The 26,348-nt window shown below is 42.5% G+C and overlaps 1 protein-coding gene across 2 annotated transcripts in view; it reads right to left on the minus strand.

The window, feature by feature from the left end:
- Positions 1-2,819: 2,819 nt before the first annotated feature.
- ZBTB41 (zinc finger and BTB domain containing 41) overlaps positions 2,820-26,348 on the minus strand; it is a 30,488-nt gene continuing 6,959 nt past the window's right edge. For both annotated transcript variants that reach the window (XM_083358893.1, XM_083358894.1), the window contains exons 3-11: positions 25,203-25,410; positions 24,438-24,507; positions 21,860-22,007; positions 18,836-18,965; positions 12,377-12,473; positions 11,719-11,824; positions 10,890-10,995; positions 9,373-9,461; positions 2,820-4,457 (exon numbers count right to left, since the gene is read on the minus strand). In XM_083358893.1, the coding sequence (XP_083215019.1) occupies positions 3,808-4,457; positions 9,373-9,461; positions 10,890-10,995; positions 11,719-11,824; positions 12,377-12,473; positions 18,836-18,965; positions 21,860-22,007; positions 24,438-24,507; positions 25,203-25,410 (1,604 nt within the window). In that variant the 3' untranslated portion in view covers positions 2,820-3,807. The remainder of the gene's footprint in view (positions 4,458-9,372; positions 9,462-10,889; positions 10,996-11,718; positions 11,825-12,376; positions 12,474-18,835; positions 18,966-21,859; positions 22,008-24,437; positions 24,508-25,202; positions 25,411-26,348) is intronic.

Below are 26,348 nucleotides of genomic sequence, written 5' to 3' on the forward strand. Positions count from 1 at the left end.
GAGCCTCCGGTGCTCCAGTTGTTGCTTTGGTGGCTCTGTGGGCAGAGCTGAGAAGAGTGCCAGGTGGCCGAAAGTGCCAGCTTGGAAGTGAAAGGAAAGAGGCTGGGCAGGTGAGGGGGGAATCTTCCCTTGTTCCACAGCTGCTTTTGGCCGAGCTGCATTGTGCTTGCCAATGGTGCTATGAGGCCACGGAACAAGCTGGGTAGCAGTAACAAACCAGTATACTGGCACATGGGTCAGATGGGGAGGGTCCCCCAAGCCTCATGGTAGCAGCATTGGGCACAAGGTGCTAGGCGGCAAACAGCCACAGCTAGCAGCAAAGAGCTGCGGCCAGCTGAAACCGGCTGCAGAACAAGCTGGGTGGCAGTAAGGAACTGGTATACCATTGGCTAGTGGGGTATGTAGTTCAGATTCCCCCTCCCCCACCAGCTTCACCTTGTTGCAATAGCACTGGCAGCTCCTCCCTCGCTTACCTCGTATCTTTGGTGGAAACCAGATGGAATTGGTGTCCGTCCATCTGCATAGGCTCTTAAATAGGGCTTACTTTCACGGGAGGGCTTATATTAGGGCCACCTCCAAAAAGTCAGCTGGGGCTTATTTGGGGGGAAGGCTTGCTTTCAAGTAAACACGGTATGTAAAACAACAAGAAGGTGGTTGCCTTCGTGGTGTCATTTATTCCTTCAAAAATGTGTAGCAAACAATGTTTTGGTCTTTACCTAAGTTCTAGCAAGACAATTTCCTTATTCTGAATTTAGCATTTTTTATTCATTCCATAGGGCTGAAAAACTATGCCAGAAAATAAGGTAGAGGGCAATATAATTATAGGGGTTCAGATTTCTTCACTTTTAAAAAAATATTTAACAACATCAAATGTTATATTCATTCCTTGTAGGACATTTGCCTATCAGCCTTGATTTTTGATTACCGTAACTTTTCTTTCACTTTTTAAGCTTACGTCTTTTCAAGAAACAGCAAAGAAAATTGTACAAATAACTTCATAATTTGTAAAAAGGGAGTAAATATTGTCTTAGTTTTTTAAAATCCCATTCCTAAGTATCCCCAATTGGGAATTCATGTTTTTTTCATCCATGCTATATCTGGATTCTATCTGCCAGTTCTAGAGCTCCTCATAAGTCACTGCTAATGCAGTTCCTTTTCTGTGTATATGTGAAAGTAGTTTTTTTCCTGTATGCATTTTATACTTTATTGAATCACTTTTGTTTTATTGTTATTCCATGCTTATATCTAGGAATCCAAAAGAACAATAAACTCATTATTATTATGGTTGTCACAAATCGAACTTCTCCAGGAACTGCTTGGCCTTCATCTACAGCTTTTCTGCCACACTTCAAAGGAACTGCATCACACCTAGATAGCTACATGAAACTTCTTCCACTCTTTTTTTTAGCCTCCTGCCTATATAAATAATTAAAAATCAACATTCTCTATGGTGAAAAATTGATAAATATATTGCAACATTGAAAAATGTACGATTGCTTTGGCACTGCAACAAAAATTCTACTGGAACTAAGATTTTGTCTTGCTTTTGGATGCTCTTGGTAACTTTAACAGTATTCTTGGTAACAGTTTGGAATTTTGACTTTAGGTGAAAAGGAAGAGCATATGTAGCTCTGACCATTACTTAGGTTTGGGACAAACCTTGCTACTATAGTTTAAAAGGTAAACTAACATCATTAGCTATTTAATCTGTGTAAAAAATTATATGATGTACGTTTAGATTCCTAAATAAGTGATAAAATAAAAGCATGTGCATGCTTTTCAGTTTCTCAGAACTATTATCAAAGTTATGTTTATTATATTTAAAGTATTCTTGCATATTACAACTTTTAAGAGTTTAGAAATAATCTTCAAATTAGATCCTCGTATGCAGATAGTATTAGACTCTAATCTGTATAGACCTAATTTAAGCACTTAGCAGTTCTATTTTAGGTCGTTTTTAATTACATAATTTTTTTCCTCATGCTCAACAGTTTGTTTTTCTCTTTATAATAAAAGCAATTGAAATTAGTATCAGTTCCATGAGACTTTGAATGTGTGCCAGTTGTCAATACCCACCCCAATCCACATCTTAGGAAAATAAAGAACTCTTGGAGCCAGGGCTTGTCCAAAAGGAGGTTTTACTAGGATGTGAACGGTTGTGGAAATACAAGACAGGATCTGGCATTGTGTTACAACTTGATACTTTATAGAGTTCCCGGCTCAACCCCCACCCCTCAAAACCCATTTGGTCAAACCCACATCAATTAAACTTCGGTGTCAATCCTTTCGTGGGAAAGAGGGAACTTCCCGTGTCTTTATGATTATTGCCTCCTTCCTTTTCAGATTCAAATGGAGATACAAACCAGATCCCCCCTCCCTTCCCCTCCTTTGTTGTCCTAAGATCAAAAGGGTTTTCCCTGGTCTTTGAATGCAGCCTTCGGCCAGGCTGAATAAACATCTTCTCCTCTCCCCCTCGGAGAAATGGCAGAATCCAGGGAAGGCACAGTATTTTAAGTATACATTTATGAATGTGATATAAATGGATTCTGACACCGGTTTTATTTACAACAAATTATATTTAAATATTATTTTCATTTTTCTCCAAAAACTTTCCATAAAAAAGCAAGATTAAGGAAGCCACAAATAAAAGCCATGCTTACATGGTTGATTCCTGGATGTATGTTAGATTGCTAACAGCAATGACTCCTTCCGATACCAAAGACATTGTCTAGGAAGTAGTATTGCTACCTTGATTTATTTCACCTGACACTGAATTAAAAATGGTTTTAAAATTGTGACAATCAAAAGAAAGGCATATATAGTTTTGACTGTAAGGCTTTTTATAACATACAAAATGAGTTATGTGCACAGTGAAAACATATGGGGAGGGGGCTTCAATCCATAATTGATTAAATCTATATTTTTACTCTTCAAGAATCTATTTTAAAAATACAATTTTAAGAAAAATACATGATTTTGAAAGCTAAACCAATGCATTAAAATGGCAACAATAATTTTTCATGCTCAACAGCTTTAAAATAACTGAAGTTGAAGAAAATACAGATACCTTAACTTTTCAATTGTTAAAAAGAATTTTCGGTAGAATGGTTGTATTAGTTTGTTGTAGCAGATACCAATAAAGGTCAACTATGTTATAAATTTTGTGCACTGCAGTTCACTTCATGCAATGAACAGAATATTAAAACTCTCTCTTGGTCTTTCTCTACACACACATACACACAGAATAGCAAATATTGCAATCAGAAAAAAATTGAAAAAATATAGTTTTTTTTCTACAACGGCTGTCCATGTCTTAAAAATGATTAAGAATAAATGTTTTTTGATCTCAGGTAACCACAGCACTTTTCTACTGTTCATTAAAAGCAGCTGCTTCTTTTTTCATGTTTTTTGACCAAATCTGAATAAAGATATGGCTCTTTTAAAAGTGTGATAATGGAACTTGATCTCCATTTTGTGATTAAACAAACATAAAACTACTTTCATTTAGATGATTTTAAAATCTAAATTAGTTAACTAAATACTGTTCATGTACTTTCATGTATCCAGTAATTTTTGTTTTCTGTCATACAGAAGAATGCTAGGATCCTTGACAAGACACTTGTCACAATCTCTATATTTCATCTCCCCTTCCTTCCTCTCTCTCATACACACACACACACACACCCTATTTCAACATAATACCTCATTCATTTAATGAAATAGACAACTGCTTATATAATACTGTTAGCCCTCAAGATACCTAACAGCTCAAGACTAATGAAATATCATATTTCATAGACATGATCATTAATGTTCATTATTTGAAATGTTCTGTACAGAAGGAGCTGAATCAAGACCTAGTAACGTTCCAAGATAACTTTGTCCTCTAGGATCCAATATTTGTTCAGGTTTAACTGGATGAACTATATTTGCTGGTTGTGGAGTAAGAGTATATTTTTCAAGAAATTCCAGATCTGTTGTTTGCTGATAATCTGTTGGAGGGGGTTGTGAAGGAAGAATTGAGTGAGATGATGTAACAGGAGGCTGCTGTTGTACAAGATCAGACTGAGTTTCACGCATTTGAACAGATATCAGTGTCACTGGCACACATGTGTCTGATGGTACATTCTGTAGCATTGCCTTGGTGTCCACTTGATAAGTTGTGTTCTGATCCACAAATGGTTTAGAATCACCTTGAAAAGCCTTATCATCTGGTGTGTACTGAGCTGGCAATGACACAATTTTTTCATCTGACAATGGGTTTTGCAGTTCTTCTGCAGACTTCCCTCCATGTACATGATCAGTATGGTATTTTAGTTTATCCTTTCGTTTAAATGTTGAATTGCAGTATTGACAGTTGAAAGGGCGGGCATCTGAATGAATAACCATGTGTTTAGTTAATGTCTTCTTAATCCTGAAGGACTGGTTACAAATTGGGCATTTGTATGGTTTCTCACCTGCATTAAAAAGCCAGTATTAATAAATGTGCTGCCTTTCATATCCATATCTACCATTTTTAATCTTTCTGACATACTAAAACATTTTGTCAAGTAATTTCTACAGAATACAGAACACCTGACACATGCCTGAGGAAAAAACTATCATTTCATTTTTTAAAAAATACACAATTAATTTTAAGAATACAGAAAACCTTCCATTTACCGTATATACTTGAGTATAAGCCGAATTTTTCAGCCCACTTTTTGGGCTGAAAAACTCCACTTCGGCTTATACTCAAGTCAACAAAAAAAAAGAACTGTCCCTTCGTTCGGAACAGGCTGCTGAGAGAAGGGAGCGGCAGAGCCTTGCAGAGCTGGCGGCAGTCCAGCGTTGTTTCTCCCCCTCGTGGGTGCGTGTGTGTCAGACCCACGGGAATGGCTGGTAGGGAAGCGGCATTCCGGCATTCCCCCCCTTCCTGTGTGTCGAGCCCACGGGGCTTGACACACAGAGAAACGCAAATGCCGGACTGCCGCCACCTTTACTAGCCATTCCTGCGGGTCTGACACACACACACACACACACACACACACACACACGCACGCACGAAGGGGAGAAACAACGCTGGACTGCCGCCACCTCTGCCAGCCCTGCAAGCCTCTGCCGCCCCGGCGTTGGTGGTCGAGCTCTTCGGAGCCGGCAGAGAATCTCCCGCAGGAGGAGGTCGCGGCTTTCTCTCTTGCTTCGGACTGCAAGGATTTAAACTCCAGGAACAAATCCCGATGGAAGTTTTTTTTTTAAAAAAATACTCCTCCGGGTCGGACAGGGGACCCAGGCTGAGGTCTAGGGGTAGTGGGGGGGGGCTCGCAGACATAGATGGGCTCAAGTGGAAGCCAAGCAGCCCTCCCGAACCTGGGCTTCTGGACGGAGCAGCCGGTGGTGCGTTTCAAAAAGCAGAAAAGTTGGATTTTGAACTTTTCAGCAGCGCATCTGCACCCGCTGCTTTTATGACCGACCTGCCGTTTCCCCCCCCTCCCGGTCCTTTCCCCCGTCCAAGCGGACGCTCCAGGCTCTTTGGGGGGGACGGGCAGGCGGGGGGGGGAAGGAAGCGTGCCGAGGCGCCGCTCACCTGCGATCGGCGAGTGCGCTGGACTCGGCTGCGTGTCCGGCGGAGGGTTCAGATCATTCCGGGCCAGAGCGGCTTGGCGGGCGGGGCCGTTGGGCAGGCGGCGTGGTGCAGCGGGGGAGTCAGGGCAGCTCTGCCATGGAGCAGCTGGGGTGGGTGGGTGGGGGGAGGAGGAGGAGGAGGAGGAGGAGGCGGAGAGGAGCGAGCGGATGAAAGACGGAGCCTCCCGTGGCTACCGCTGCTGAATATTGCAATGAGCCGCCCTCTCCCTATGACCGCCGGCGAGGGGATTTCATCAGAGCACGCAATCGGGGCTCCCCGCCCCTCGGTCCTGCCCAGATGCAGCAGCAGCAGCAAGACCACCCCCCCCCACACACACACACCTCCGGTCTACCTTACGGCCCGGTGACTTGACCCCGGGTATAGATCGGAAAGAAGGCAACAGACCTGCAGAATCGCGGCGGCGCCCCCGGAGAAGCCTACCCCGAGGCTGCGGCCGATTTTTCCTTCTCCAGGCATTTTTCCTTCTCCAGGAAGTCCACCAGTCATCAAAGGGCCAAGTTTGAAGACCCCTGCGTCTATGCGGTATCTAAGAGCCGCCACCACCACCACCCACTAACCTCTCCACGGTGCCCCACCCCTTGGCTCTTCTCATTGCTGGAGCTCCTTCTCAGCGAAGGGGCAGGAAGGTCAAGTCACCGGGCCGTAAGGTAGACCGGAGGTGTGCTCTGATGAAATCCCCTCGCCGGCGGTCATAGGGAGAGGGCGGCTCATTGCAATATTCAGCAGCGGTAGCCACCGGAAGCTCTGTCTTTCGTTCGCTCGCTCCTCTCCGCCTCCTCCTCCTCCTCCTCCTCCCCCCACCCACCCACCCCAGCTGCTCCATGGCAGAGCTGCCCTGACTCCCCCGCTGCACCACGCCGCCTGCCCAACGGCCCCGCCCGCCAAGCCGCTCTGGCCCGGAATGATCTGAACCCTCCGCCGGACACGCAGCCGAGTCCAGCGCACTCGCCGATCGCAGGTGAGCGGCGCCTCGGCACGCTTCCTTCCCCCCCCGCCTGCCTGTCCCCCCCAAAGAGCCTGGAGCGTCCGCTTGGACGGGGGAAAGGACCGGGAGGGGGGGGAAACGGCAGGTCGGTCATAAAAGCAGCGGGTGCAGATGCGCTGCTGAAAAGTTCAAAATCCAACTTTTCTGCTTTTTGAAACGCACCACCGGCTGCTCCGTCCAGAAGCCCAGGTTCGGGAGGGCTGCTTGGCTTCCACTTGAGCCCATCTATGTCTGCGAGCCCCCCCCCCACTACCCCTAGACCTCAGCCTGGGTCCCCTGTCCGACCCGGAGGAGTATTTTTTTTAAAAAAAACTTCCATCGGGATTTGTTCCTGGAGTTTAAATCCTTGCAGTCCGAAGCAAGAGAGAAAGCCGCGACCTCCTCCTGCGGGAGATTCTCTGCCGGCTCCGAAGAGCTCGACCACCAACGCCGGGGCGGCAGAGGCTTGCAGGGCTGGCAGAGGTGGCGGCAGTCCAGCGTTGTTTCTCCCCTTCGTGCGTGCGTGCGTGTGTGTGTGTGTGTGTGTGTGTGTATGTGTCAGACCCGCAGGAATGGCTAGTAAAGGTGGCGGCAGTCCGGCATTTGCGTTTCTCTGTGTGTCAAGCCCCGTGGGCTCGACACACAGGAAGGGGGGGGAATGCCGGAATGCCGCTTCCCTACCAGCCATTCCCGTGGGTCTGACACACACACGCACCCACGAGGGGGAGCCCCGATTGCGTGCTCTGATGAAATCCCCTCGCCAGCGGTCATAGGGAGACGGCGGCTCATTGCAATATTCAGCAGCGGTAGCCACCGGAAGCTCTGTCTTTCGTTCGCTCGCTCCTCTCCGCCTCCTCCTCCTCCTCCTCCCCCCACCCACCCACCCCAGCTGCTCCATGGCAGAGCTGCCCTGACTCCCCCGCTGCACCACGCCGCCTGCCCAACGGCCCCGCCCGCCAAGCCGCTCTGGCCCGGAATGATCTGAACCCTCCGCCGGACACGCAGCCGAGTCCAGCGCACTCGCCGATCGCAGGTGAGCGGCGCCTCGGCACGCTTCCTTCCCCCCCCGCCTGCCCGTCCCCCCCAAAGAGCCTGGAGCGTCCGCTTGGACGGGGGAAAGGACCGGGAGGGGGGGGAAACGGCAGGTCGGTCATAAAAGCAGCGGGTGCAGATGCGCTGCTGAAAAGTTCAAAATCCAACTTTTCTGCTTTTTGAAACGCACCACCGGCTGCTCCGTCCAGAAGCCCAGGTTCGGGAGGGCTGCTTGGCTTCCACTTGAGCCCATCTATGTCTGCGAGCCCCCCCCCACTACCCCTAGACCTCAGCCTGGGTCCCCTGTCCGACCCGGAGGAGTATTTTTTTTTAAAAAAACTTCCATCGGGATTTGTTCCTGGAGTTTAAATCCTTGCAGTCCGAAGCAAGAGAGAAAGCCGCGACCTCCTCCTGCGGGAGATTCTCTGCCGGCTCCGAAGAGCTCGACCACCAACGCCGGGGCGGCAGAGGCTTGCAGGGCTGGCAGAGGTGGTGGCAGTCCAGCGTTGTTTCTCCCCCTCGTGCGTGTGTGTGTGTGTGTCACACCCGCAGGAATGGCTAGTAAAGGTGGCGGCAGTCCGGCATTTGCGTTTCTCTGTGTGTCAAGCCCCGTGGGCTCGACACACAGGAAGGGGGGGAATGCCGGAATGCCGCTTCCCTACCAGCCATTCCCGTGGGTCTGACACACACACACACACACACACCAGGAAATCGAGAGCGCAGCCTTAAGTTAAAGGTGGCGGACGGGCCCGAGAAAAAAGGCTGCAAAACTCCAATCTTTTAAAGCGTGCGGTGTTGTTGTGTTTTTTTTTTCCTCCCCCCGAAAGTGAATGCCAGCTTTCCGTACTAGTGTATTTGTACTGCCGCGAGTGACAACTGACAAAGCTTGCCGGTGTGATCTTGATTTTGGAACTGATGAAGTCTGTTAACAGGCTCAACTAAGATGGCAGACGTGTCGAGCTGAGCTCCGTGAGCTCCGTGAGTTTGGTGTGGTTTGGTGGTGAGCTGCTGCATTTCCCAGCCTCGGCTTATACTCAAGTCACTAACTTTTTCCAATTTTTGGGGGTAAAATTAGGGGTCTCGGCTTATATTCGAGTCGGCTTATACTCAAGTATATACGGTACACCAAACTTTGTTTCAGGTTAGAACAAAGCATAGGCATATGCAAAGCTATTACAGAATACCATTAAAGATACTCTGTGACTTGCAATACATTCAGACGAGCTGATTAACTTTCTCAGCCTTGGATCAAAAATATGCAGAGCTACTTAGGTTAACAGAAAGCATTGTATGACATGGGGAGGCAAGGATGGGTAGGTGGTGAGGTCTTAATTTTGTAGTTTTGCTTCAAGATTTTTTTTCCTCAAAACTTCATCAAATCAAAAATAACTCTTTAATATTCACACCTCAATAATCACAGTTCATTAGTTTTGTTAGTGTTTTGGAAACTGCATTTGACTGTTTTGTGTCTTGCATTAGAGTGATGAATGGGAAATCAAAATAGCTTCTTGTCTTAATGATGAAAGAAGGGGTAGAAATCCAATAGTATCAGCCATTCAACTTGCAGAAATATTGGCCAAAAAAACCTGTTTTAAAACATTTTGACAACATTCTTAATGAAAGCATTGGATTGGAGAAAAATATTTAGTTAACTGGGGAACCTTGGAGAATCCAACATGGAATATAATAGCATAAAGCTGAGAAGGGAATTGGATAGTTTAAGAATCCAAGAGATTCTTTAGCAGTTTACCTGAATGTGTCCTAAAATGCATTTCTAAACTTGATTTCCCTTTAAAAACTTTCTTGCAGACTTCACATTGATGAAATGTTGCTTTGTACCTTCAAAGAAAAAGAAGTAGAATATATTAGAAAATATTTTTTAACCAAGGAATATTTTCAGGCTTACATGAACTAAATTACTATTACAGGCTTTTCTTAATTTTTCGCCCTATTTTTAAATTGTTTCTGTAGAAATATATGTGGATTTAATTGTTTGCTTGTGGACAATTAATTTGTACTTAATTTTGTTGTGAGTTATACAATGACAATAAAGATATTCTATTCTATTCTATTCTATTCTATTCTATTCTATTCTATTCTATTCTATTCTATTCTATTCTTCTTTCAATACCTTCACAAGAAGTGGTAATGCAAATAAATATGTAACCCATCAAGAACTTCAATTCTATCCAGTAATGGGGCTAGAATCACGATAGCCAGTTGTTAAATTTTTGGGCAAATTTGTGAGTCAATCTGAAGGCAGAGCAGAGACACATGTATTAATCAGATTTCAATAGCTAGCAGCATGGTGGCAGCAATAGAGCTGGCAGAACTGGTCCTTAAACATTTACTAGTGTATCTCTGGTTCTCTCTCTTGTAAATGGGACATTTAAAAAAAAGACCCTTAATGATGCTTTGATTCTATGTACTGTATATAACACTGCTGAGAAGTAAACCACTGTTATGTTTTGTATTTTTCATTTTTCTGAAATGATATAGGGTTTCCTGCTTGAACAGGGGGTTGGACTAGAAGACCTCCAAGGTCCCTTTCAATCTGTTATTCTGTTAGTCATATATAGGGTTGTAACGTAAACATTCATATTCTCCAGAATGGATAAAGGATTATTGCAAAATCCTGCTATTTTATGCTGGTTTAGGAACTTCATGACTCAAAGGCTACCTATCAGAACCGTTGGAGAAGAATGAGAGTTATTATTAATTAAATATTCAAGCACATTTTCTATATCTTATTTTCCTTGGCCTTGTTGTTTTCAATTTCATGTCCCCTTTCAACTCATTTAGGATAAAAATTCATACATGTAAAGCAGAAAACCCCATAGAAAATCAAATCAGATAAGGCATTTAGATCCATAAACTTCTATGTTTACTTCTCACCATTATCAAGAAATGTCATGTATTATTGAAACCTTTCCTCCAATGAAGTTTTCCCTGACTTGAAATGCCCCACCTGTGGGTATTAATATTTTGCTTTATATGTGATATCTAAATTATATTTTCATACATTTTATAATAATTGAAAATTGTATCTTATCATACCATAACACTATATTTCTTTAACATTAGTGTTCAAGGGGGGAAAAAGAATGTGTTCATATAAGACTATTTTTTGGTTCAATTAAACCCAGATTTAACAAGAACCTGACCCTGGTTCTATTTGGTGTATACAAATCAATCTAACATAACCTCAGATGTTATACATGTTTCAACATTATATCAATATTGAATATATTTCAATATTAAACTTACTTTTGCCACACTTTTTCTCCTAGATGAACACTTTTATAATGAACAGTGAGATGATCTCTTCGGCCAAAGCATTTTCCACATTCCTCACACTGATGGGCTTTCTCTCCTAAGGTGAAGTAACAATATATTCTGAATTAATTTAATAAAACTTCTAGGAAACATAAAAAAAAATGCCAGAGGCATCCAACTATTTCTGATTTTGGGCCGGTCATTCTCTCTTAGTCTAACCCACCCACAGGGTTATTGTGGAGAAAATAAGAGGAGGGAATATTATGTAGGTCACCTTGAGTTGTATAAAATAAAGACAGGGTATAAATAAAATAAATAAATTAGGGATCAGTGTCCATGGCTCATCAGTATGTGATAATATGTCATCAAGATTGGGAGCAGGGGGCAAAACTAAGATTTGTTAGACAATATACTAATAAACAAACTGCTGATATGCTTAACATGTCTTTTAAAATTAAATTTATTATCCCGAAGATGTGAGGGGTGATGGAATTGAGATTATTGTGTCCTGGTTCGACCACTAATTTCACCATTGATCTACATTCTGTGACCTTTAGGCTGCTGAAAAAAACAACTTTTAAATATTGTTCTAGTATACCTCAATGCTTTCCATGAGTAGGAGCCTTTTCATGCATGGAGTATTTGTTCTGCAAATAAGAGTTTGGCCACATATGTTGTCATACATCCTCTTCATCTCTAACCAGTCATGATGAAAACAGATATCCTTTCTTTTAGCAGACCGTTATTTTGTAAAATATAAACAAACACTACGTTCCTGGATTTTTTGATTGAGATAGGTAATGTCAATGCCACTCCTTACCTGAATGTATCTTTTTGTGTTTTGTAAGGTGATCATGGCGAATAAATGTTTTTCCACATTCTTCACATTCATATCTCTTATCATCATGGTGGACTCGCAGATGAAGCCAGTATTAACAGGAATACAAGATTAGCATCTGCATGCTTAATGTACCATGATATTCAAATTTGAAAATTTAATTAGTATGATTTACACTAAAGTTACATAACTTATATTAAGTATAATTTAAATGTGAAAATCTAAATTAGTATAACTCAAAATGACATCATCTATTCTGAGAGGTTGTTGTACAATTTCCTGGTAGGTACTGCATGGCCCTACTGATTTATTAAGTCTAAATAGTTTTGAATGTTGGGAAAAAATGGGCCATGGAATCTAGTTGTCTTGTTTCCAAGTAGATGGGTAAAAAATTATATTTAAATTTTGTACCACTCTACTTGGAAATATGACAATTCAGATGAGCAAACTTTGCTAAGGATTGCTTATTGATAGGCCATTTATGCTAAAATCTAAAAATAAATTCTATAGAGATTTCTCTTATTTCAGTAATTCATACTGAATTTTAATTCTATTCTTTAATAACAAACTAGCTATAAATAGTATAACAAAGTCATTTCAGAGCATAACTTATTGTGGCACAACAGTATAGAATGTGTTACCTATAGGAGCTTCCATGACGAAAACTCTGTCCACAAATGCTACACAGATGTGGTTTTTCTCCACTGTGAATTCTCAAATGCTCTTTTAAAGTTGTTCTGTAAGGAAGAAATTCAGATATAGGGAGGAAATTATCTGCTAATGCTTTTACAATAATACAATAATACATTTCATTGTAATGAATTTAAAATGGCCACAGTCCAATTTTCTGCAAAGTGTAACTGACATCTATTGATAAAGGACAGTTACCAGATACTGGCAATCAACTGCCAATGATCACTGACAACTGGGGCTGGCTTTTTTCGGAAATGTATGTTTTTGTCTTTTCTGCCAGGATAGCAGGAAGCACCCAGCAGATTCTAAAAGTCTTAGTGCAATACTTTGGGATAAAGGTAAAGGTTCCCCCGCACATGCGTGCTAGTCGTTTCCAACTCTAAGGGCCGGTGCTCATCTCCGTTTCAAAGCCGAAGAGCCAGCGCTTGTCCGAGGACGTCTCCGTGGTCATGTGGCCGGCATGACTAGATGCCAAAGGCACATGGAACGCTGTTACCTTCCCACCGTAGTGGTCCCTATTTTTCTACTTGCATTTTTCCGTGCTTTCGAACTGCTAGGTTGGCAGAAGCTGGGACAAGTAACAGGCGCTCGCTCTGTTACGCGGCACTCGGGATACCATGCACTATACATCCACAGTGAAGATAAATGTTTTTTCTAAGTTATAAGATTGTCATTTTATTTGGTGTATAGATTAAATTTTAATTTTAAAAATTAATCTGTTTTTATTCAATCCCATTCCTAATAAAATCACTGTTCATATTCATAGGAGTAATGGGGAAACACAACCTTATTTATCATTTTAAGTCACACGGAGTCACAAAATTGAGAATTCTGCTATAATATATAGTTAAGTATGTAAACACACAGCATATAAAAAAGCCTATAAATTGAATGTTACTGACATATAAAATAAACTTAGTAAGTGTGCCAATAGCACATAAAATGTCTGACAAGGGGAAGAATCTGAAAAAGGCTTCTGAAATGAGTATCTTCTGAATTGCAAAGCACTCTTTCTTTTTTAATTCAAAGTGCTATTCAACAGCCGGAAAAAACAAAAACAAAAAATCACTGATATAAAAATGGAGAGCCAGTTTGGTGTAGTAGTTAAAGCGCTGGATTAGAAACAGGGAGATCCTGAATTCTAGTCTTCCCTTAGGCATAGAAACTGGCGGGGTGATTTTAGGCAGTTTTTCCTTTTTAGCCCAACCTATCTCAAACGTTGTCGTGAGGATCATAGGAGGAAGGAGCATAATGTATTCTGCCTTGAGTTATACAAAATAAACAAGATATGTACATCGAGTAAAAACATACACCTCAAACCCTAAAATTCAATGGAGTTTTCCTCGGCTCAGTAGATACAAATGCTGGTTGATGAGTAAAGAAAGACCTGAGAAGTAAATGGAATGGAATATTCTGAGAAACATATACAGTTACAAGAAAAAGTATGTGAACCCTTTGAGATTATGTGGAGTTTTGCATGAATTTGCCATAAAATGCGCTCTAAATGTCATGTAAGTCACAACAATAGAAAAACACAGTCTGCTTAAAATAATACTACACAAACATTAGCTGTTGTCATGTTTTAATTTAATTTAATTTAATTTAATTTAATTTATTAATATTTCTATACCGCCCTTCTCCCGGAGGACTCAGGGCGGTGTACAGGGCAAGAATAAAACCCAGAAATTTACAAAAACTAAAAGATAATTAAATACATGCCCGATTAAAATACGATTAATACATAATAAAAACCCCCAATAAAAATAATAAAAAACCCCACCAATCCCCCCTCAGGCCAGGCCGGCTTGCTCGAACAAGTATGTTTTCAGATCGCGGCGAAAGGAGCGCAGATCGGGCGCCGTCCGGAGCTCAACCGGTAACTGGTTCCATAGCTCCGGGGCGCCCACAGAGAAGGATCTCCCCCTGGGGGCCACCAGTCGGCATTCTCTGACCGGTGGCACCCTGAGGAGGCCCTCTCTGTGGGAACGCACAGGGCGCAGGGAGCTTGATGCCGGCAGCAGATGTTCCCTGAGGTACTCCGGCCCCATGCCATGGAGGGCTTTGAACACCATTACTAGCACCTTGAATCTCACCCGGAAGACAACTGGCAACCAATGCAGCTCACGGAGCAGAGGTGTAACATGGGAGTATCGGGAGACTCCCAACACAACTCTCGCGGCTGCATTCTGTACCAGTTGGAGCCTCCGGGTGGTCCTCAAGGGAAGCCCCATGTAGAGAGCGTTGCAGTAGTCTAGACGAGAGATCACGAGCGCGTGAGTGACCGTGCATAAATCATCCCGGCTTAGATAGGGCCGCAACTGGCGCACCAGGCGAACCTGGGCGAAAGCCCCCCTAGTCACAGCCACCATGTGATCCTCCAAGGTGAGCCGCGAATCTAGGAGGACTCCCAAGTTGCGAGCCCTATCTACGGGGGGTAATAATTCACCCCCCTTAGAAAGAGATGGAATATCCGAATAGACCCGGGATGAAGGTACGCAAAGCCACTCGGTCTTGTCGGGGTTGAGTTGAAGTCTGTTCCTCCCCATCCAGACCCGAACCGCCTCCAGGCAACGGGACATCACGTTGAGGGCATCACTGGGGTGGTTTGGGATGGAAAGAAAAAGCTGGGTATCATCAGCGTACTGATGATACCCAACTCCAAAGCCACGAATGATCTCACCCAGTGGTTTCATATAGATGTTGAACAGGAGAGGCGAGAGGACCGACCCCTGAGGAACTCCACAAACGAGAGACCTCGCGGTCGACCTCTGCCCTCCTGTCAACACCGACTGCGAGCGTCCCTGGAGATAGGAGGAGAACCACTGTAAAACCGTGCCTCCCACTCCATCCCCTGAGACGCCGCAGCAGGATACCATGGTCGATGGTATCGAAAGCCGCTGAGAGGTCTAATAGGACTAGAACAGAGGAATGACCCCTGTCCCGAGCCCTCCAGAGATCATTCACCAGCGCGACCAATGCCGTCTCCGTGCTGTGCCCGGGCCTGAAACCCGATTGGTACGGGTCTAGATAATCCGCTTCATCCAGGACCAAAGGGAGCTGATGCGCCACCACACTCTCAACAACCTTCGCAAGAAAGCGAAGGTTGGAGACCGGACGAAAGTTGTTCAATACAGCTGGGTCCAAGGCAGGCTTCTTGAGGAGGGGCCTCACCACCGCCTCTTTCAAGACGGCAGGGAAGCTACCCTCACTCAAAGAAGCAGATATAACTGCCTGGAACCAGCTGCGTGTCCTCTCCCGGGCTGCATAAACCAGCCAGGAAGGGCACGGGTCCAATAAACATGTGGTGGAGCTCAGTCTCCCCATAATCCTGTCCACTTCCTCCGGAGTCACAGAATCAAACTCCTCCCAAATGATATCGACAAGACCACCCGCGTCCTGATCGCCAGACTCTGCCCAGTCAGAGTCCAGACCGGTCCGAATCCGAGCGATTTTGTCCGACAGATAATTGTTAAACTCCTCGGCACGACCCTGCAAGGGTTCCTCCCTCACCTCCTGATTAAGGAGGGAGCGAGTCACCCTCAACAGAGCGGCCGGGCGATTATCTGCGGACGCGATAAGGGTAGCGAAGTGATTAGACCTCGCCACCCTTATAGCAGCGAGATAAGACCTAATATGGGTTCTTAGTCGCAATCGGTCGGATTCGGATTGGCTGGACCTCCAACCGCTCTCTAGGCCCCGTCTCCAGCGCTTCATCTCCCGGAGCTCCGCGGAGAACCATGGAGCTCGATGGGATTTGCATCGGGTCAGGGGCCACAAGGGTACAACTCGGTCAAGAGCCTCAGTGGCTGCCCTTTCCCAAGCTTCCACTAAGGCATCTGCCGAGCTGTGAGTGGGAGAGGCAGGTGGGGACCCCAGCGCTGCCTGGAACCTCACGGAATCCATTAAGCGTCTGGGGCGGTACCATCTAACTGGTTCCACACACCCACGGCGGGGGGTGGCAAAGCGGAAGACCAGCCGCAGGAGATGATTATCAGTCCATGACAGGGGCATAATAATTGGGGAGCCCCCACCAAGATCATCTAACCACCGACCAGATAAGAAAACTAGGTCAAGGGTGTGGCCTCCCTCATGAGTCGGTCCTGAAATTACTTGCGTCAGGTCCATGGCCGTCATGGAAGCCATGAACTCCCGAGCCAACTCAGATGATCCTCCCAGAGATGGTAGATTGAAGTCCCCCAAAACTATAAGTTTCGGGAACTCAACCACCAACCCAGAGAGGACATCGAGAAGCTCAGGCAGTGCTGCTGCTGCGTGACTAAGCGAAAGGTACACCAGCAGCAAGCCCAACTGCGCACCAGGGCTGCATCTCAAGAAGAGAGACTCACACCCGACTATCTGCGGAACGGTGGCCTCCCGCGGAGCTAAGGTCTCCCTCATAACAACAGCCACTCCCCCACCCCTACCCTGAGCCCGAGGCCGGTGTAGCACCCGGAAACCTGGTGGGCAAAGATCAGCCAGAGGAATACCGCCCTCTGGGCCCAACCAAGTCTCCGTGATGCAAGCCAGGTCCGCCTGCTCACCCTCGACCAAGTCACGGACGAGAAGAGCTTTATTAACGACAGACCTGGCATTCAAGTACACCAGCCGGAGCTCAGGAGGCTGCACATCCTCACTCCCGGGACCTCGGGGCAGAACAAGAGGGTCGGAACGCCTCACCGCTTGCAAGTAGCGGAGAGGCCTTCCCTGGGATCGATACGGCCCTCTGTTCCTGCACCCGCTGCCATTCCCTAACGTCGTGGGAATAGGCATTCCCACGACTTGCCCTGGAGCCCCGGGGGCGAACATAACATGTAAACATTCACAGTGCAGGGTGGAAAAAGTATGTGAACCCTTAGGCTAATGACTTCTCCAAGAGCTAATTGGAGCCAGGAGTGAGCCAACCTTCACTCCAATCAGTGTGATGATATTGGATGTGTTGCTGACAGCTGTCCTGCCCTTTAAAAACACACACCTGTTTTGGGTTTACTGGTCTCAAGAAGCACTGTTTGATGTGAACCATGCCTCGCAGAAAAGAGCTCTCAGAAGACATACGATCAAGAATTGTTGACTTGCATGAAGCTGGAAAGGGTTACAAAAGTATCTCCAAAAGCCTTGATGTTCATGTGTCCACGGTAAGACAGACTGTCTACAAATGGAGAAAGTTTAGCACTGTTGCTACTCTCCCTAGGCGTGGTCATCCTGTAAAAATGACTGCAAGAGCACAGCGCATAATGCTTAATGAGGTAAAGAAGAATCCTAGAGTGTCAGCTAAAGACCTACAGAAATCTCTGGCACATGCTAACATTTTTGTTGACACATCTACAATAAGGAAAACATTAAACAAGAATGGAGTACATGGGAGGACACCATGGAGGAAGCCACTGCTGTCCAAAAAAATATTGCAGCACGTTTGAAGTTTGTAAAAGAGCACCTGGATGTTCCACAGCACTACTGGCAAAATATACTGTGGACAGATGAAACCAAAATTGAGTTGTTTGGGAAAAACACACAACACTATGTGTGGAGAAAAAAAGGCACAGCACACCAACATCAAAACCTCATCCCCACTGTAAAACATGGCGGAGGGAGCATCATGGTTTGGGGCTGCTTTGCTGCCTCAGGGCCTGGACGGATTGTTGTCATTGATGGGAAAATGAATTCCAGAGTTTATCAGGACATTTTGCAGGAAAACGTACGACCATCTGTCCGCCAACTGAAGCTCTGCAGAGGATGGGTGATGCAACAGGACAATGACCCAAAGCATACAAGTAATTCAACAAAACAATGGCTTCAACAGAACAGAATACGCCTTCTGGAGTGGCTCAGTCAGAGTCTTGACCTCAACCCGATTGAAATGCTGTGCCATGACCTTAAGAGAGCGATTCACACCAAACTTCCCAAGAATATTGCTATACTAAAACAGTTTTGTGAAGAGGAGTGGTCCAAAATTACTCCAGATCCTTGTGCAGGTCTGATCTGCAACTACAGGAAACGTTTGGTTGAGGGTATTGCTGCCAAAGCAGGGTCAACCAGTTATTAAGTCCAAAGGTTCACATACTTTTTCCACCCTACACTGTGAATGTTTCCATCTTATGTTCAATTAAAACATGACAACAGCTAATGTTTGTGTAGTATTATTTTAAGCAGACTGTGTTTTTCTATTGTTGTGACTTACATGACGTTTAGAGCACATTTTATGGCCAATTCATGCAAAACTCCACGTAATCCCAAAGGGTTCACATACTTTTTCTTGCAACTGTAGGTGCTAATAAGCATCAACAGAAGCTCCCCACTATACAATTATGTTGTTCAACTGCCTTTACATTATTTTCTTTAAATACTGGTGAATTCATGGATCTGCTTTTTGTTTAATTTATATAAAACACAGCATGTGTATTAAGCACACCTTTCTCTAACTGATTTTCCACAAATAAAGCAAGTCCATTTTCTCTTTCCTCCATGAGTACATTCAATATGGCGCTTCAGATTTCCAGTGTCATTAAATTGACGACCACAAATATCACATGGAAAAGGTCCTAAAAGGTAACAGGGATTCAATTTTACATTTATGCAACTTGAGCAAGCAATTTGAATTATTAATAAATACATATTTTGGAATACAAAATAAAAAACTGAATAAAATACTTCATTATGAAAAACCTAACCACAAGCACATTAATCTTCCATTTTTAAACAGTTTATTATTTCTTACCCATATGTTGTCATTGTTAATTCTGACACAATAAATTAAGTTTACCAAAAAGGAAGATACTGCTTTGTATTTTTTGCATTCTCTTTTTGTAAAACTTAAAACACAAACACATTGATATTGCATTTTTATGGACAACTTGGTAAGCCATTAAATTATGGTGTCACAAGTACAAATATTGACTCCCTTGACCAGTTTATCTATGAATTGTCTGCCATGTGATTGTTTTCTGTACTTTTGCCAGTATCTAAAAATCTAGGTCTGACATAGCCAAAGACAGCTGATCTGCCCCTAAGTTTTTAAAACTTGATTATATGATTCAAATAATCATTTAGCATTGTATTAGCAAAAAACAGCCATGCTGCCTCCTGAACTCCTCTTGGAGTTCAAGAGAAAGCAACTGTTTTCAACAGATGTTTATTAAGTGAACAATTTCCTTCAAAATGTACCAAATTACCATTAGTGACTTGCAGAAAAGAAATGCCAGATTGCAGATGGCTCTTGAAAAACACAGCCTTGATTTATCCTTATAAAATACAAAAGTAGAAATATAACAGCTATTTGTGATCTGGGTAACTGGCCACTTTCTTAACTATTATTTGAAAAGCCAGGGAAAACAACCCTTAAGCTTCATACTGCAAATCCCACATTCTCAGATTCAGTTCTGCTTCATTTTCTAAGGGCCAGTAGATTTACCAAATTGCAAAATGCATGATGGTAATTTCCAATATCTTTTGCCTTAAAAGAGCTTATACTTTCCTTTACAGAATACCATTCTTTAAAAAAGGTATTCTAGTGGAAGACTATTACAATAAAGAAGAAATTGGAAATGGTTATTCCCTCTTCTGTAGCCCTGTGAATCCAAGCAAATCTGTATCCATGTCAACATCACAACCACAGCTTTTAAAGGGTCTTATTACAGGTGGGGATGAGACAGCATATAGGGCGGAGGTACAAAAACTATCCATATGGTGTAGTAACAACAACTTGCACCTAAACATCAGCAAGACGAAAGAGATGGTGTTAGACTTCCGGAGAAAAAAAGAGGAACCTGCCCCACTTTACATCGGGGAGGACTGTGTAGAGAGAGTTCCCTCCTTTAAATTTCTGGGAGTCTACCTCTGTGAAGATCTGACCTGGAAAGTTAACACAACCCAGGTGGCTAGAAAGGCCCAACAGAGGCTTCACTTTCTTAGGATCTTGCGGAAGAACAGGGTAGAACAACAGCTAATGACCCTCTTTTACCGGTCTACCATAGAGAGCGTCCTCTCATATGGTATTGTGGTTTGGTATGCCGGTCTGACAGCCGCGGATAGGAAAGTATTACAGAGGGTAGTGAGCACAGCACAAGACATTGTGGGCTGTTCCCTGACACCACTGGATGACATCGCCAGGGCTCGTTGCCTTGGAAGAGTGAGGAAGATTCTCAGGGATGACTCACACCCTGGACGGTATCTCTTTACTCTCCTACCATCCGGTAGGAGATATAGGAATATAGCCAGCCGTACCAACAGGCTGAAGAATAGCTTTTATCCGTGGGCTGTTAGGCTTTTGAATGGGATGTAATCTTATGCAGAGTTGACTTGGGAGGCCAGTGTGTGCTGTAGTTGGTTCACATAGTGTGGTGGGATGGAGGGTTTGTTGTCACTGTGTGTTGGGGGGAGAGAGCACAGGGGGAGGCTCAGCTAATCTCAATGTACACATGTTGTACTTTGACAATAAAGGTTTATTATTATTAAAGCTCAAAAAAGAAGGAGAGGGAAAAATGCTAGGAAATGTAGTTATATCTTCCAGGTTACATGAATTACAGAAGCCCAATAACCCTAAGTCCTTCCTTGTTGTTGTTTTTTATATTGAGAGTTACCGTACTTCAAAAAATAAATGTCACCTAATCTTTCTATTTCAAATGTACTACAGTTGTACTGACACAACAGAATTGCAGCAATTTTTCCTAATAGATTTTAATGACAAAACCGACAAAAAAATCTTCATGTTCTTTTATTTGTCTAATTACTCAGTAAATGCAAAAATGGTTACCTGCCACTGAACAAACAATGAAATATAAACTGATCAATATTTCATATGTTACTTTAGTTCTCAGCAATGAAGGAAATGGTTTAGGAGAAAATTTGTAATCATTTCTGTTCAAAGGTGATGAGTCTAAAACTTTACTGTTTCCAAGAAAACAGGGAAAAATATATGTGATATAGCAAGCTCCAAAGGTTTAGTAGCTCACAAAGGTACACATTTTTTTAACTAAACAGGCTGTGACCTTGATAACTTTCCCCACCTCTCTTCTGTTGTTGGGCTTTTATTTTTTGCATTTTTCAGAATTCATTGAACAACAGTTTTTGTAATTTTAAATTTGTGTTAAAAATCAAATAATTGGTCAGGTTAATGAAAAACTGGCCTTCTACCAACTTCAGAATGAAGTGGTGAAATCAAATAGATAGGCTGAAGTGGAGGATGGAGAAAACACCCTGAGAGCAGCAAAATATAAACTGTAAATCCCTGACTATAATTAGACTGACTACAATTTTTTTCAAACAGCCTCTAAATAAGGATTCATTTAATTTGTCCAAAAATTGAACCTCATCTTCAAGCAGTTTAAAGAATTGTTCAAACACTGCGTTTCTAAACATATTAAGAATTGCAAAATTGGTATACAGAATTCATTCAGCTAATGAATTGAAAACATATGTGCACTGAATATTTTCTTACCTAAATGGAACTTTTCTTGATGCTTCAATCTCGTAAAGCGGGATTTAAAATGTTCTTCACAATAGATACATTTGAAAGGCTTGTTCTGAGTGTGAAGAATTCTGTGTTCTTCCAAGTGAGGTCTTCGTGTGAAAGACTTATTGCAAATCTGTAGCAACAACATGCAATGATTAAGTAAAATACAGTACACAACCTTGAGCTTCCTGAAGAAAGTCAAGTTATCTGTGAAAATATATACATAAACCCAATCTTATCGCTCAGAGGAATGAATTATAAATAAACATATTACCATTTACATTCACAAATAAACTGAGAATTTTAGGTGCCAAAATGTACAAAAAATGAATTTGGCTTATCTAAGAATGGGCTTATCCATAGGTATATACTAATAGTGGCGAACCTATGGCACGTGTGCCACAGGTGACGTGCAGAGCCCGCTCTGTAGGCACACACGCCGTTGCCCCAGTCCTAGGCCTCTGCCGCCGTGTGCAAAAAAAAAAAAGTTGGAATTGCTTGATTGAACTTTTAATGGCAGAGGAAGTGATGTGTCGTTGCTCCTTTGCGACCCGCCGCTGCCATGTGCAAGGAAACAAAGGATTGCAAAGGAATGGGGTTGGAAGTCAGGTAAGGAAAGAAAGGCAATTTCTGGGGGGAGCAAGGATTTCTTTCCTTACCTGCTCCACTTGTTCCGAGCCGCTTTCCGCTCAGAGACGTTGCTCTTTTGCCAATGGCCCGACTGCCCTCTTCAGTGCCCTCCCTTTCCGAGCCTCTGAGCTCCACCTGCTGCTTTGGTTGGCTGCCGGCCCCCACAACACCCTGCCCACTGCCACCTAGCATGGCTGCCCTGGGGCTGCAGGGGCTGGCCTGGCATGGTAAGGGCACGCACCCCAGCCTTCCACCAGCATTCAGGGTAAGGTTGCCAAGCCCGCCCCCGCCCAGATGCCCTCGCCTCCCCCAAGCGTTTTTTTTACTAATCTGGCTTTCAGCTGCTTTTCATTTCTCCATTCGCTTCTCAGCCTTCGCCGCGTGTTTGTGGGACTATTGGTAAAAAAAAAAATCCATCAGACTAACTTCTGGAGATCTCGCGAGAAGTTAGAAAATCTCATGGAACTTTTTTTTTGTCCCACAAACACGTGGTGAAGGCTGAGAAGCAAATGGAGAAAGGGAATGCAGCTGAAAGCCAGGTTAGTAAAAAAAAAACTTGGACTAGGTGAGGGCATCTGGGCGGGGGCGGCAACCTGCCCTGCGTGGCTTTAGCAGGTGTCTTGCAGGGGGAGGGAAGCAACTGGTCTACCACCATACTAGCACCACCGCATTGCTTCCATGCACAGGACCCGCCCCACCCCTCGCATGGAGCACTCTGCTGTCGCCGCTCCCCCCATCCCCACGTGGTACCTTCTTTCCAGCTCCGACACATCACTTCCTCTGCTGCTAAAAGTTCAATCAAGCAATTCCAATTTTTTTTTGCACACGGCGGCGGAGACCTAGGGCGACGGTGCATGTGCCCACAGAGAGGGCTCTGCATGCCACCTGTGGCACGTGTGCCATAGGTTCGCTGCCACTGGTATATAGGATAGCTTTCTGAAAATGATTGTACTATGCAATTGCATAGTTATGGTCTATTTGCTTCTCTGTTAATTTCAAGTTTTATCACAACTTTAGCATATACGGTGATTTACTCAGTTGCTACATACGGACTGGTAGCCAGCCATCTGCGTGGATCTCCTGGCTTCACACACAACTCCACAGTCCTTTTAAGGACTAGAAAATAGCAGAAATAACAGAAATAACAAATACCAATACTAAAATGATTTGGAATATTGGAAGTTCAGTATGTATATGCCAACTTAACATTAAAGGCAGTAGTAGATCAAAATGTGACCTCTGCGTAACAACGGCAGCTACTGACTGGATCTCCAAACTCGACATTAAACTCTGAAATGTTATTTCTGTTTTCCTCCTGGGTTTTATAATTGCTTCTTTTAAAAAAATGTTTTAACTGTTCTAACTTGTAAATATGAAGTGCTTTTAATTCTGTGTGTGACCAGCCATACGCTAAATAAATACCTTATCAAACTATTGACCAAAAAGATCATGCATCAATAATCCATGAAGTCATATTATAGTACTTTTTATTTTTGTATTTTTATTATCTTTTATTATTATTAACCCAACTGCACCATGCACTATTTACACACTAAAGCACATAATGTAGGATTTCCCATATTATACCTAACATTATGATTTAGTAACTTTAGCATAAATTGTTTTAGGCACTAATCACTTATCAGGTCAATGTACAAAATAACATCTGCATATTACTCTCATAAAAGCAGCAACATAACCAAGAACATGGAGCAAAGCTTTAGTCCATGCTATGGAATTTCAGAGATGTATTTCCTACTGCAGCTCGAGAAGCATTCTAAAATAATGTACAATCATTCTAAGTGCAGTTAAAACAGCAAATTCAAGAACTCCAGTAAATAAATGCATAGCCTCTGATCTGGATTCAAGTCACAGATTTAAAAAATAAATCAGAAGTATCAAATAATTTCAGTGAAACCAAAATCACATTTACCTCACATTTCCATCCTTCGCTTTTTTTCTTCCTGGTAGACAGAAACTCTTGTACATTTTCAGGATGAAATCTGAGGGGGAAATCTACTTAAATAAATCTATTTCTTTAATAAATATAACACAAGCAAATCACTATTTTGCATTTTGTTGCTGCTTGCTGGCCTAATTCTATATTACTAAAAAGAAATATTAGTACTGCATATAAAAAAGCAAAATATTTGAAGTTTCTTAATCTACATTCCCATTTGAAAAGTTATGTAGATAACCCAAGCTGAACTTTCCAATTTGACATGTTAACTGTTTTTTTAATATGCTTTTATTCATCCTCTTTAAGCATTTTTGTCCCAGTTTACTTAAACCATCTTTCAATATTCACCAAACAGAACAGCAGGATATACATTAAAGAGAAGAAACACGTAGTACTACTGAACATATTAGTATCTTAATTCTCATATGTACATGTTTGGTGGAACACATACACCCTGATTTGATTCAAGGTGACTTATACTACTTTATAAATATGCACAATTTTACCTAGCCTGGGGTCATCTAGATTTTCATCCTCTCCAAGCAGGGCATACTAGGAAAGGCTGATTTATGTTATGCATGCTTTTAACATCCTACACATTTAAAATACATTGCCGTGTATTTAACTAGACTATTGTTTATATCAAATTTCCTGTGGCATAGTTTTATCATTTTATAATAAAAGAAAATCAAATGATCATTCTATATTACCCAAAATGCAGTATGATTCGATACTTGCCTTTTTACATGCTTTATCAGGGTCTTTTTGGTGGCATGTAGTTTGTTACAATATGAACATTTGTGTTCCTTTTTATGAAATTCCATTTCACTGTTGTGTTTTTTTCTGTGTACTGTTAAGTTAGATTTGGTTGAATAACGCTGCTGGCAAATATCACACTCAAAAGGCTTTTCACCTGTATGTACTTGAGCATGGCTATCAAATTTTCCTACAAAATAAAAGATATATATCTTAAAATGAGAAACAGCTGAAAAATATTAATCTCTACTATTATAATAGCGTGTCCTGTGTGAAATCTTTAGAAAGTTTTAACACAAATTATTTTATAATGTATTATTTTTTAAAGAAGGCTTTCTGATTATTGGCTAGAACATCAATTTTTCATGTAGCAGAATTAACAAATGTTAGGAATGTGATGGTATATAACTGTCATCCAACTATATCAATTAACACTAGCTCTCAATCTATACAAAAGATACTTATACAAAGGGCTGGAATACATAGTAAGTTGTGCAGAAACACATTATTTTCACCTTTAGTAGTGAAACAGTTGTCTTAAACAAGTTGCGAAAGAATGGCTGGGATTCTTTTTCTTACTATAATCTTACACATTATAATCAATTCTACTCCTATAGTCCTGGAGCACAAAGCAACTATAAATTAAACATCACTATCTGAATATGATTCTATAAATGTGTCTAGAACTATACTAAGAGTTAACTTAACTTTAAATAAACTAAGATTTCAAGGTCATACTACAAGTTAAACCAATGCAACTTTATTTTTTACCTTGAATTGTTCAGATGTTTGATCATCCATAGGAGAATGAAGGTTAGTTAATCTTAAGTAAAGTAGTATCTTCATGTAGGTGTTTACACTTGATATTATCAGTCACATGAATTTTGGCAGCCATAAAAGACATCTTCAAATGATTTTATGTATTTTTATTGTTCAAAAATATTTTTAATTGTAGTATATTTTTTGAATGGTTAAGCTGCTCAGAGTTATTGAGATGGGCAGTTAAAATAAAATATACTGCTCAAAAAAATAAAGGGAACACAAAATAAGACATCCTACTATTAAATACAGTACATTGTGTTGTTTAAGTGTTCCCTTTATTTTTTTTAGCAGTATATATATATATAA

The sequence above is a fragment of the Vipera ursinii genome, assembly GCF_947247035.1.
Source record: "Vipera ursinii genome assembly, chromosome: 3".
Lineage (NCBI taxonomy): Eukaryota > Metazoa > Chordata > Lepidosauria > Squamata > Viperidae > Vipera > Vipera ursinii.